This window comes from Bactrocera oleae, chromosome 3 (genome assembly GCF_042242935.1).
Source record: "Bactrocera oleae isolate idBacOlea1 chromosome 3, idBacOlea1, whole genome shotgun sequence".
Taxonomy (NCBI): Eukaryota; Metazoa; Arthropoda; class Insecta; order Diptera; family Tephritidae; genus Bactrocera; species Bactrocera oleae.
In genome coordinates this window covers 77,126,022-77,140,211 of record NC_091537.1, presented here as the reverse complement: position 1 = coordinate 77,140,211, position 14,190 = coordinate 77,126,022, and the positions used below count along the sequence as shown (strand labels likewise).

The following is a 14,190-nucleotide window of genomic DNA, read 5'->3' as shown; positions in this document are numbered from 1 at the left end:
TCGCGGAATTTGTATTTATTTTAATTATTGGTATTGCTTTCATACACGCGCGCATTCTCAACTCGATTTACATTCCATTCAACACGATTCGATTTCGATTTTCAGCTATTTACCTCAAGAAGCAAAAATAATTTTTAAATATATTCTATATTAATATAAATCGAAAAAATTCACAAAAATATCTTTCGGTTTATTACGCGCTTGCAAAATCTCGATAGCAACTAACGCGCATGCTGTCGAACAAGCGCCACAGACGCGCGCCAAGCAAGCAGAGGTGAGGTTGTATTGAGCACAGCAGCAACTCACTCAATCGATAATCCACTCGTTTCAAGAGCGACTCCAACACATGATTTTGTTAGCGTTGTGTGAATGCGGCAGCTAAGAAATATATTTTGTGAGTTCTTACACGAGTGATAACTGCGGGCGGATCTACAGTAGCAGGTTGGTTTTTATAAATCGTTTGAGTATTTTTTTTTTTTTTTGAAATACAAGAAAAACTCATCTACTCATCTCCCCGAATGTCACTCATTAATGTGTTCACTACCTGCAGGCTGCAGCTTCCGAAATCGTCTTCCTTTCAGCCGATGCTGAAAATGTCGAAAGAGCAACAGATACTTACATATGTATTTCCACTTGTGGCACTCGTTGACGCCGATCTCACCTTGATCACTGTGAACGCCGCGTAAAAGGAGAAAAACAAAACGAAAACAACAACAACATATATTGGACATATGTATATAAAAAACGAAAACATATCAGTCTGCCAGATTTTCTATTTAATACGGGGGCGAACTACTGTGGGTAGCAGTTGACGAAAAATTAAAAATAGTTAAGCAAGAAAATATATTTATATACGTTTTTTATATAAGAAGCAAATTATGTTCAATCTTGCCTATAAATAATAAGGGATATTGTGATATTTTGATTTAATATAGTTTTATGATCTACTTAAGGTGAGAACGCATACTCAGTTATAGGTTTTTTTATACCCCGAACAAGTTATAATAAGTTTGGCTTCCTGTCGGGATACCTTATAAAATATATGCATATACTTATAAATGATCAGCACGATGAGCTGAATCGGTATACACACTACTGCCTGTAGCTACCATACAAACGGACCCATCAAAATAAAGTACTTTTATGGACAACCTTTTTATTTGTCAAGATATATTCACGAAATTTAGCATGGATTATTACCCAAAGTAACGTTCTTAGGTTTTTTTTAAATGAGATCACTATAGTATATACATACATATGTACATAGCTGCCATACAAACTGAACAATTGAAATCAAATGTTTGTATGGAAAACTTTTTCATTTGACGAGATATTATTACGAAATTTGGCATGAGTTATTATCTAAGGCAACAATGCAATCAACGAAGAAATTGTTCAGATCGGATCACTATAGCATATAGCTGCCATATAAACTCGCCGATCAAAATCAAATACTTGTATGGAATCTTTTGTATTTGTGAAGGGTATTATAGCTTCGATGCAACCGAAGTTAACAATTTTTCTTATTTGACTTAAAATTTGGCCAGTAATTAGCAGTTGATAACAACGACAAATTTCTGCAGTTTTATGTTTATGTTCGCTACTCCTTAACTTTTGACGAGTTTAACACTGTTATATTAAGCTAATGCAGATATCAATCAATACAAGTAACTAACGTTTATGTTAATCTAGATTCAAATATTAGATCGGAAATAAGTTTGCAATCGGAATTTTCACACTTTTTAACCATTTTCTCTTCAAATGAACTCTGCTTAATGACCAACGTAAATAGTAATCCTAGTATTTCGAACTTTGTGCAGTAAATATACGATAACTTATAATCGTTTCGGGTGGAACATGATTAGCTTGGTCCAAGATCGTACATATTGAGCCACAAATCATTAGTTTAGTTATAAAATTGATTATTTAACTGCTGCATCTAACAATTCTCAAAACTTTTTTAAACATATTAAGTATGTATAGGTACGTATTGACTTCAAAACCAGTTTGCTCGTTTTTTTCAAGGAAGTTCAGTTTAAGAATATGCCAAAAGAATTCATATATCTCACATATGTATGCACTGATATCGGTTTGTGCAATGTGTTTACCAAATAGTTGCACTGTCAGACGGCCGCTTAGAATTTTCAGCATATCTGGCGAATATGTGATGCTACGACGAATGAATGAGTCATTTGACTTTGACTAAATTTAGCAACCAAAAACAAAAAAAACTTAAAAATCGAGCGAACGAAAAACTAATTTACGACGATGACAATAAATTTAAAAAAAATAAATAAATAAATATAAAAAAAACACAAAGCAAAAAACATGAAAATTGTGTGAATTTTTTTTTTGTCATACGCAAACATTTAGTAGTTTGTGCAACAAATCACCACTCAAAATTCAGCACTTTTCTCAAATATGTACATATGTATGTATGTATATGTACATAAAGTAATATTGTGGGATATTGACTACAAAATAATAAAAATATTTTAAAAAAATATATATATAAAAATGAAATTAAAAAAAAATAAACAAGTAAGGAAGGGCTAAGTTCGGATGTAACCGAACATTTTATACTCTCGCAAAGTCAAATGGTATACTCGTTTGAGATTTCTTTGTGGATTGACTGACATTTTCGGTAGACGGTCAACTATAGGCACTGGGGTCCACATATTTAGTACTTAGGGGCTTGAACAGTTTTGGTTCAATTTAGACAATTTTTGGTCACAAGGTGGCATACTTTAAACGTATTATTCACGCAAAGTTTTACCCCGATATAATCATAGTTGCTTGATATGCATAGTGGAAAGTGAAAGAATCAGATGGAATTGAAAATGGTGTTATATGGGAAATAGGCGTGGTTGTAGTCCGATTTCGCCCAATTTTGCACTATGACATAGAAATATAAAAAGAACGTTATTCATAACATATTCGGTGTATATGGTTGAAATCGGTTAAGCAGATATGGGTTTTCACCTAAAAGTGGGCGGTGCCACGCCAACTGTCTAATTTTAAACGCGGTTCCTATAAAGTTATCTCATACCATCCCAGAGATAGTAGTTTTTAGCAGTACCGTTATATGGGGAGTGGGCGGAGTTGCCACACGATTTCAACTATTTTCACACTGTAGGTAGAGGTTCTAAAAACATTTGCTTCCAGTGAATTGTGTTATTATAGCTTTAGCGGTTTAGGAGATACGCACGTTAAACCTATTAGGGGCGGGACCACGCCCACTTAAAAAAAATTTAACTGCAGATACCCCTCCCTAGTGTGATCCTGTGTACCAAATAATAGTCTTGTATCTTATTACGGAGCTTAGTTATTACGGACGGACGGACGGACGGACGGACAGACAGTCACCCGGATTTCAACTCCTCTCTTCATCCTGATCATTTATATATACATAACCCTATATCTAACTCGATTAGTTTTAGGTGATACAAACAACCGTTAGGTGAACAAAACTATTATACTCTGTAGCAACAGGTTGCGAGAGAATAAAAATATTGTTAAGATTTTTAATTTCCTTAGCACAGTTCTGAACTTTAATTATCGGTTTAAGCGCCTCTCATACACTTCGAAACAATAACAACGACAACGCCATTATTCGATAACAGGTGCACACATAAATACAAAAAAAAAAAAATTTCTTCAAATATTCCTCAAAATTCATGTGGGTTGGATTTTATTAGAATTGACAAATGTCAAGTGATCAATAAAAATCTTATTGGCTTAAACGATGCTAATTGCGTCACCTCACAAGATACTTGAACATCACAAATATTTATTGAATTATATGTTCACATATTCTACAAATCAATTTTGCTTCAATAATCTACTATATACATACATTTATGCATATATATTTTTGAGTTAATTTGCTTGCTGATATTTATCAGAACAGTAATATTTGAGTTTCATTTAAAGTTTTCCGAAAGTTATGCATGCAATTGAAAGCGTTATACACAGAGCCTACAATACACAATTCTTGTCCCGTGCAGCAAACATAATATACAACAAACACAGTAGCCGAATGCAGGAGACAAACTTTGCATACCACAAAGGCGCAAAACTCCGCCTAAAAGTCGGCTTTGATTACGTATTGATTATATGAGCGCAACTAAACAGTGGCGCCTAGTGGTTTCGCCCATAGGCCAAAAATAAAAAAATCATGTTAAAAAAAGTGAAAAAGTAGACAAATTGTCTCTGAAATGTCCAAACTTCTTAATGGTAAACCCTTTAATGGAAACTTAACGGGAATTTCTTAAAATAGCATTGAAGTTGTGATCAATTTTTAAGAGCAAGTGCACGCAGAGTGAATATTTCACAACAAAAGCGAAGTTCAATGTGAACAGTCGATTTATTATGCTTACGAATTTAAATTATTTTCAATGGATTTTGAAGTTAAACATATTTATTTTATGTTAGAAAATTAACAAAAACTAATTTATGTTGTAGTTATTCTTAAATCGATACTTTAGTTTACCCTGTATTTTATGCAATTTATGTGCGTCTTTAATATGTTTACATAAAGTTTTAGTTGTGCTCGCTGCCGATTCCCCATTCATTTTTTTCAGTGTATTTGTCTATATTTTAAGGTAATAAAAAAGTTAAGTGTAGCTACCCAAATTTACCTGTATGCCTTTAATCTGCAATATACTAACATCATCTTTTTCATTCAAATACAAATTTGCCTTGCAAAGATGGTGCTTTGCCCTGTTGCGGTACTTTTATGTTTTTCAATAATCCTGATATATCTGCCGATATTACGGGAATTGATACAGATTTAATACTCGGGGCATCAACTTTGTTGCAAGCCATATATTCGGGTTACAAGATTAATTCAGCAAAATTTGGAGACTATGCTCTTGAAACCACAAAACAGCGAGTTGGCAAAAATCCCTGGTTTTAATTCCCACCCTCGGTGCATAATACTTTACTTCATGGTTTGGAAGTTATAAAACATTCTTTGGTTCCGATTGGAGAGCTTTCTGAAGAAGCTGGCAGAGAAGGATAAAATATATAAAAAGTTTTCAATTACAACACACACGGAAAATTTCACGCGTCGCTTCAAATACAGCTTTAATGAACCGATTGCTTTCAAGCTCTGATCTCTTTATTGCTGGGCAACGAAAACTTGCTTATAACCACAAATCAACGCTACTTAAGTCAACTATAGATATACATACTTGTTCAGACTATATGAAAATTATTTCTAAAACTTTTGTTCGTTTTCTAATTAGAATATATATATGTATAAATATATTTTATGTTTTTCTTGGTTTATTTTCTGTGATAGTAAAACATTTAGTACCACCAATCAATGCGAATATTCTTGAAAGTGTGTTTTTTACTTTTGTATTGTATTATTATTATTAGTAAAACCTCGCCCAGTTTCCCTTAAAATAAAAAACTTTAAAAAAAATTGATTGATCCGTTACTGACTCTTATTATAAGAGCAATAGGATATACTCGTACGATGTGCCCATTTTTTTATAATATACATATTGTCATATTTTTATAGATTTTTGTTGAAAATTTTAAAACAATATCTCATCTAAAAGTATTTATGGCCGCGGCTCCCATACAAGCGAAACCATGAAGTCATTGAAATTCACTGAAACTGTTAGATTTGTAAACGGGGAAACGGTAAAAACACGGTAAAAAAATCATTAATGTTTTTAAAATACCGAAATGTCGAGTCTTGTGGACAAAAACGTACACAATAACTACATAAATTTTTGTTTACATTTTTGGAGTAGTTTCAAGAAATATATTTAGGAGGTCTGGTACTCGTAGCAGAGTAAGAATTTTAAGTTATTAGCTAACAGAATAAGTGGGAGTAAGTGAGGGATACAGTAGCTATCAGGGGTGTTGTAGAATTTGATAGTTGTCAGAATCAGAACTGAAACCGATAAAAACAATGTAGTGGGTGTCATAAATTCAGATATTATTGGTTTAATGTTCAAAACAAAAATTGTATCGGTTTTGGGTGTCACAGAAGCCAATTTTATCGATTTTGTTATCAGATACAAAGCAAGAAGATAGTCGATGACAGATTTGAAATGTAAGTTCAGATATGAAGCTATTTTATTGTTACCAATAAACTTAACTTAACACAATATGCCACAATTATTGAGTGTATGATAAAAATCTAGGTATTTTAAGAGGATTTACAAAACGTAATTTAACATCATAACAAATGCGTCTCTATTCAGTCGATAATGTGATTTAAATTGAAAAAAAGATTGTAAAGCAACACAAGCATACAGGTAAATGCACCGTTCCCACGACAGTCGTGTCTACGTGAGGCGAGAAATGAATTTTTCTGACTGGTAATAAAAAAAAACGTAGACGTAACTGTAAGGCGAAGAATCTTCCGCTTACAATTAGGAGCTCATACTGGGAGAGATTTCCGTAGATTACGTTAAAGTACCTATTTTTCAGAGCACCAAGAGTACCGAAAAAAAATTCGCTTTATTTGATCCACACGCTAATGTATATGGTAGTTCAAAATTGATGAGGGGGATTTCTACTATGTTCGAAAAAAATTTCCAAGTCTCAACAGCTAAACAGTTTAGAAGAGTTATATAATTATTTTCAATAAGTTAACTGTTTTGCTAGCTTGGTGAAAAAACAAACCAAATTGCTTTGGCCGTAAGATCTGAAAAAATATTTGTTGTTGTGGTATTTTTGGGCTTTATTCGTCTTTTACTGAGCATGTTTTTTTTTCGTTTTCACTAGTTAATGTCTTTTTTGTCAAATTCCAATAACACAAGTCTGCAACCAAAATGCTGTCTGGATGTTTTCAACTGATTAATATGTAAGTATGTATTTAAGTGTTATAAAAACTAAAAAAATACACAACAATTTCCAAGACGTCAGGTTATTTTGCAAACGCAATATTCTATTAAAATCCAGGGGTTTTTTGAGCTAACTTGAAGTCATAAATAAATACATAGGTGCATTTTTATTTGGGCTACTGTTTTTAAAAATATACAGACCATAACTATTATTACTTTTTAAATAAAGAGCGTCCCGTGTGAGCTAAATTAACAAACATAAACTTATTGTAACCTAAACGCTCCGATAGTGTTGAAAGCAGCGCGGTACGATTACGTGTTAGCTTGTCACTGTTTTATAGATATTGGTTCAAGAAACATACTATGTAGTACAATGTCGTCTCTGCGAAAGTGTGTGAACTCGTCTGACGGTTTCTGTTGTGGCGAATATATAATATCGAAGCAACCATTTATTATAGTATACTTCTTGTATTTTGGCTTACAACTTGGAAATCAGCATAAAGTTTGGAATTGGTTTTTTTGTAAATTAAAATTGACAAGTCTGTGGTGATTTCAAAATATTGGGCATGTTGCTCGAACAACAATAGGGCTTTATCAAATTGATTTTTTTTTTGTGTCTGTGGGATAATAGAGAACGAGCAAATCACTGGACTTTATGGCTGATCCATAGTTCATCACAACCATGACGGTTCCTCAAAGAGAAGGGTGATTTGCCTTTAAAGAGAACATAGAGAAATGTTTAGGTAATAAAAAAGACCCTGACTACACAAAAAAATCGTCAAAGGAATGTTAAAATCATTTCAAGCTTTAGCCTATTGACTCTAAAAGTATATTGTCTTCATTCCCACCTCAACTACTATGCAGAAAATTAAGGGATAATTTTAAGAAAAGAGCAATGTGAACGATTTCACCAAGATATCAAGGTGATGGAAAAAAGATACCAGAGAAGATGGAGAGACTCAGCGATGGCAGACTACTGTTGGACGCTTCAGAGAGACCTTCTAGATGCTTCCTACACTGGAAAAAAGAAATGTGTTTCTAATGAATGAATTTTTGATAATAAGATTAGTTTTGTTACGAAAATTTAAAATAAAACATTTTTTATAATTTATTTTAAGATGATAACTTGTTTAACATACTAGATACCCACATTGTCAGAAAACGTGACGTTCTATGACAAAATGAAAGTCATTTTCGGATTCAGCGCACCGAAGAAAATAGGAATAACGTAACAAACAGCTCCCAATTATTATTTTTTTTTGCAGACTTGTGCAATCTATTTAAAGAAAGTTTGTATAAAGATATTAAATGAACTACTTACAGAACGATATACCATCGATTACATTAATCGACAACTAGCTATGGGACATGGTTAAAACGATTTTAAGATTACTTATTGCCATTTTACATAACAGGAAAGGTAAAAAAGACGTTAAAACCTCATGCTTGGCGTTACAAAACTACTGCTTGATATTGATTGATTTTAAGCTCTTTTACCGTATTGTAGAGGGTATAATATAGTTTAGTTTTTCATTTATTTTTAGCTCCTAATTAAAATTTTCCTGATTAAAAAGTTTTTTGACAACACTAATTACAAAGTGCCGCTAATTTTCAAAAGAAAAAAGAATCAGGTATTCGATTTCGTTCTTTATAGGCCAATTAAAAAATCTTCCGAAGAAAGCAAAAATTTTAAAAAGAGAACAAAGAAATTCATATTATAAAGGATTTGCCTTTGAAATAGCGTTAAAACGCACACATGCTACTTACATCCTGGTTGTATTCCTTTCGCTCGTATCGTACGGTAAGGCTGCCGTGCACCGGGATCAAATTTTCCATACATTGTTCTATCCATCTTAGCTTGATTTTGAAGTCATACACACATAGCAAGTATATAAATATTTTCAAAAACTTTTTGTGGCGTTCAATTTGTTTTTTTCGTTTCGTTGTTTGCTACCGAAAACACACCGTTATAAGCCACTGAGCAATCTAAGCCAAAATTACACTTTCACATAAATAACCAAAAAAAAAATATTAATTTCAAAATGTTTATAAGCTTTCTGCAAATGATAAATGTGGGTTACAGGGAAGTCACAGCCCGCTAAGTCACTTAATAAGCACAAGCGCACACCACCGACTTCTCGGTGTAGTAATTATCCAGCAACAAATCATGAGCGCGACCGATTTTTTGAACCGTTGGACGTTGGCAGCCGGTTGATCAAAGACATCTGGTACGAGTATTTGCGTCACCTTCACTACACTTCGATCACACGAGATTTCGGTGGTTTGTTCTTTTCGATGTTCAAATGTATGTATATGTATGTAGACACATTTGTTTGTGAGAATTGAGAATACATTGAGAAATTCATACGATTTGATTTTCAGCTAATAAATGAAAACATTTTAATCAACCAACCGAATCAGCTGTCGATGACATACATACGCACGCATATGAATTATGTATATAGTCAACGCAAATGGGAGCGGTGACAGACACTCAGTCAGGCAAGCTGCCAAGCAACTTGGAACAATATGCAGTTAGAATAGCAAACGCAATCTCATGAATCTAAATCTGATGCGACAACATTGGAAGCAGCGTGCAGTTGGTCAAAGAGCCAAGCGAACGGCGCTACTGCCGGCGCTAACGGACAGCACAGCAGCAACAACTAATGCTTTGTCTTCGCTCTTAAATTATACGTTTTTAATAAATTTTATTTTTATACTGCCACAAAACCACACGTACATACATACATATGTGCCTGGATTACAGTTGATCTTAACTAAATGAAATTACAATTTTGTATGATTGAATTTCTAATGTGCTGCGCTGATCCCGCTGCCCAGCGTCCGCCACACTTTAGCCCACGCAGATCAAGGTTTTGTTGTCAACAGACTTTTTGTTGGCAGCCGCGTCGTAGTGCCTTCCATATTGTCTCACTCTCTTGGATAAATTGTTTTGGTCGGCCGGTAGTTGGGTAATCTCGCGAACAAGTGAACGACGACGCGTTGACTCATTGCTTTGCGGCTCAACTTCATCCGATTCGCGACAATAACAAACCGACAAATACATGCATACATACATACATATGTGTATACTTATTTACCAGACTTTTTTCGCTTTTTGACACAAAATAAATATTTATACATACATATGTTCAGCTTTTAAGATATTTGTTCGGCGAGCACATACAAACATTTATAAAAAATTTTACGTATTTAACAGTCATAATTTCTTTAGTGAGTTTTATGTCGGTGTTAATTAAGTGAATGTACATAAGTACATACTTAGTACATAGTATGTACATACAATACATATATGAAACTTCCTCAACAAGTTATTAACGAATAACGAATTACTTTTATATACAATACATATACATACATATGTAAGAATATATACCTTGAAGGTAAGCTCTTCTACTTGACTTAACGCATTAAGTATTTTTATGACACAAAAGCGCAATTTCTAATTTTAATTTTGCATATTTTAACAAATTGCAATGAATTAATCTAGCTAAACATTAATAAATATTCAAAACATTTAGAATTAGTTTCAAAATAAAGTGTTCTCGATGAAATCAATAAGAAGGCAAGTTTAATAAGCAACGAAAAAACTAAAAATAAACAAAATTTTTAAGACATCGAAATCCGCATCAAAATCTTAAACAGAACTTATTTACTGTGTGATTAAGTTTTTATAATATGGATAAGATAAGATGTTATATAAGTAAATAAATACATATATAATACATGCATATATGTGTATAAATCCACGCTCAGTAGAAAAGAAAAATTTATTAACCATTTTTCTCGACCAATAAACAAAACAAAACAAAAAGAAATGTTAACTTAATAACCTTCACGAGTGCATTTCTTATAGCATAAAAGGGTATAATACGAACTTTTCTTCATTTAAATTAGTCAGTTTGTAGGGCAGCTATATGCTATAGCGATCCGATCTAAGCAATATGTTCGCAGATTGTAGACAATAATCTCTGCTAAATTTTGTGTCAAATAAAAAAGGTTTCCCTACAAGAACTTGATTTTGCTCAGAGTTTGTATGACAACTATTACATACACGGTCCGATATCGACGGTTCCAACCATGCAGCTTCTTGGTGAGCAAAGCACGTGTGCAAAATTTCAGATCAATATCTCTAAAACAGAGAGACTAGTTCTATACAAATAATTTTAATGGGGTCTCCGACGTTTCCTTCTGGGTGTTACAAACTTCATGGCAAACTTAATATACTCTATTCCGGGTATAAAAACGAATAAAGTATATGTACGTGCCTAATGTGAAGAATTAGTGAAAAAAGAATGCTTTGGAATTTGAGTTAACGAAAACTAACTGTATATTCACGGATTCCAAGTACTAAAAACATATTTTTGAGGTATTAACACGATACTTAAGTCAAAGGGCTGCAACGAAAGCGCACCAAAATTACCTCACGCTCGCAGTCTACAAAGTACAAGCGGTAAATATTTATTTAATTGCATTTTACAATCTTATTAAATGGCTTGCATAAAATATAGCCTTGCCACCTGTTTGAAAATTGTAAGTGATACAAGACCTAACTGACCTCTGAAGAAAATTCTGAAGAAAAAGTTATGAACCAGAAAGTTCGGCTAAAGTTAATGAAGATACAACTAATCTAGATTTGCGATTAGCTAAGATAAATATAATAAACTAACTATTTTCTAGAAGTGATTGAAAAAATCGTATCTTTGCCGGCTACACGAATTAATTAGTTCTTAATTACCACGATTATTGAGAAATTGAAATCTCTTACTTATTTCAGTGCAAAGTGAGCAGCAAAATATCTGGCTAGAAAGGTAATAATCTGACTGACTACTTCATGGCCAGGTTTAAATAAAATAAATATTTCCTAACGTTATTCCCACAAAGCAACGTTATACGAATAGGTATAAGAGAGAAATGCAATATTAAACCCATTGAAACATTTTATAATTCTAAAGGGCTGTTAAAGTTAAACTCGGAAGTCTCGAAGATTCTTATATACCATTCTTTATTACTTTTAATGTGAATGGTAAAATGTTACTCATACGCCACATAGTACATTATGTATTAGATCTTTATACACTGATGTGGTTATAATATAATATGATATAATTTTATGAGAAATTGTGATAAAAAATGTGATGATATCTTTTATTCGATCAGTACTGACAGTAAAGTGGTATAACCGCTATATTAAATGCTGCCATGTTTTGTATTACACATTTCAGCCCAGTTTTAATATTGTGAATGGCACAAATGGCAAATTACAGCGATAAACAATTATAAATATTTTTTATTATTTTTAAAAACTTATGACTTGAAAAAAAGTTATTAGTTCACCAAAAAAGCAATTGCGCATGTGCGAGAAGACATGTTTGCGCAAGATCGCCAATGCTGCCACTCTGTGTAACAACAATAGTTTGTTCGATTCGGTAGTCGTGCTTGGCGAATTAAAGGCAGCTATTATATTATTACACATTCTACTCCCTCCCTGGTAGGTTCAGATTTATAAAGTGAAAATAATCTTAGAAAGTTCATTCTCAAAATTGAGAGGAATTGCGCCACTGAAGCAAGCCTGAATCAAGATTTATAAACTAGATTTGAAGCATTTTAGCGCAAATATTTTATTTTAAAACCCACCTATTTTTACAGTGCAAATTGTAACTTGGCTGCAGTGAAAAGTGTAATATTTCTTTCACATCAATGTAAACATTTTGTGAGAGCTGTGAGTAATGTGTTCATAGCCCTCTGCAACATCCGATAGCCAACCTACTCAATATTTGTTCAGGAATTTCCCAAAGATGTTTATTTTTGTATGTGAATACGCAGATCAATGCCATTTTGCGGAGGATCGAAAGCGAATTTACTACACACAGTATGCATTGTTCCACGTCACATATTCAAGTGGATTTTTACAAATATATATGAATATACATATGTACGAGTTTTAGCAAATATAGGAAGTAGACAAGAAACTATTAGAAACTGAACTCGCATTAAGCGAATATAAAATTGTTTACAGATCAGCCAAATGAAAATATTTTTCGACTTCATCAGCGCTGACTGCGTGCGTCCATCTCCAAATATTATTTACTCTATAAACATACTACATATATAGTACGTACATATGTATGTAATGATGTATGGAAAGCAAAAATGTAGTATTAAATTTCGAGATTTTTTTTAAATCTATAGCAATAAAATCTTCTTATCACTTACTTAACTCTTTTTTGTTGATATTTTCTCTATTAATATTAGCCTTGAATGGCCTATAATTTTGAGGGGAATTAGTAGCTACTCATTTGTCGGAACCGTCGATATCGGACCACTATAGCAGATAGCTGCCATACAAACTGAACAATCAAAATCAAGTTTTTGTATGGAAAGCTTTTTTATTGGACAATATTTCTTCACAAAGTTCGGCATGAATTATTTTGGACAATCTCGAAGCAAATTGTTTAGATCGTACCACTATAGCAGATAGCTGCCATATAAGCGGACCGATCAAAACCAAGTACTCGCATGAAAAACTTTTTTATTTGTGAGGGATATTATAGCTTGGGTGTAACCGACCGTTTTTTCTTGTTTTTTATTAATATAAGTACTAACTTTTGATTTAAATAAAAAACATTAGACACACAAAAAAAAATCACAAAATAAACCGAGTACTTTTCTGCCAGCGATCTACTTGTATTATGTAGCCCATGATTTATTGTCTCAACTATAAAAGCATGTCCGTTCTAAAGCAGCAGAATATCAATGTTTTGTATTTGTCGTATTGAATTAAAATTGATAACTTTGTTACAATTTGTTAATGTAAATTTGTTGACAAGATATCAGAGTTCAAATATAGCCAGAAAATAGCTGACATTGCTTTTCCATAACCCAACTAATTATCTAGACATATTTATGTTTCATACTTTTCAGTGAGCTGCAGATGAAATAAGTGAGAAAATTTAATAAAGTTGACCACAATGGTAGCAAGTTTGATTAAAAACAAGGCGTTTTTTCTAATAGCGTAACACTTCTCATAGAAATCACCAGCCGTTCAAAGTCGACTTAAAACTTATAAGGCCCTCTATTTGTTTGCTTCGGATATAAATATGTGTTATGAAGTAGATACTGCTGTAAATATAGGTTTATGAGTATATATGTGAATAATTATCAGAAGCTTATTGCTTAGATTAGTAATGACGCGTTGAAACCAGTTTGCTGTTAGAAGAAATAAAATTAATAATGGTAACAGTAAAACAAAAGAATTCAGAAGGGAGGAGAGTAAATTAATTGTGTAATCTAAGTATATGAGGTAATTTCTATAAGAAATAAAAATTCATTATTATGTGAAATACATAAAGATATGCAT

General features: G+C 32.7%; 1 protein-coding gene across 5 annotated transcripts in view; it reads right to left on the bottom strand.

Annotated features, from left to right (window-relative positions):
* Pax (paxillin) overlaps nt 1-14,190 on the bottom strand; it is a 62,784-nt gene that overhangs the window by 35,770 nt on the left and 12,824 nt on the right. The window contains exon 2 of one of the 5 annotated variants that reach the window (XM_036376410.2): nt 8,577-8,811. The exons of 1 other annotated variant lie outside the window; for it this stretch is intronic. In XM_036376410.2, coding sequence (XP_036232303.1) covers nt 8,577-8,661 — 85 coding nt within the window. In that variant the 5' untranslated portion in view covers nt 8,662-8,811. Of the gene's footprint in view, nt 1-113; nt 206-8,576; nt 9,058-14,190 lie in introns of those variants that run through there. 3 more of the 5 variants (XM_070106955.1, XM_070106957.1, XM_036376418.2) reach the window with 3 other exon arrangements.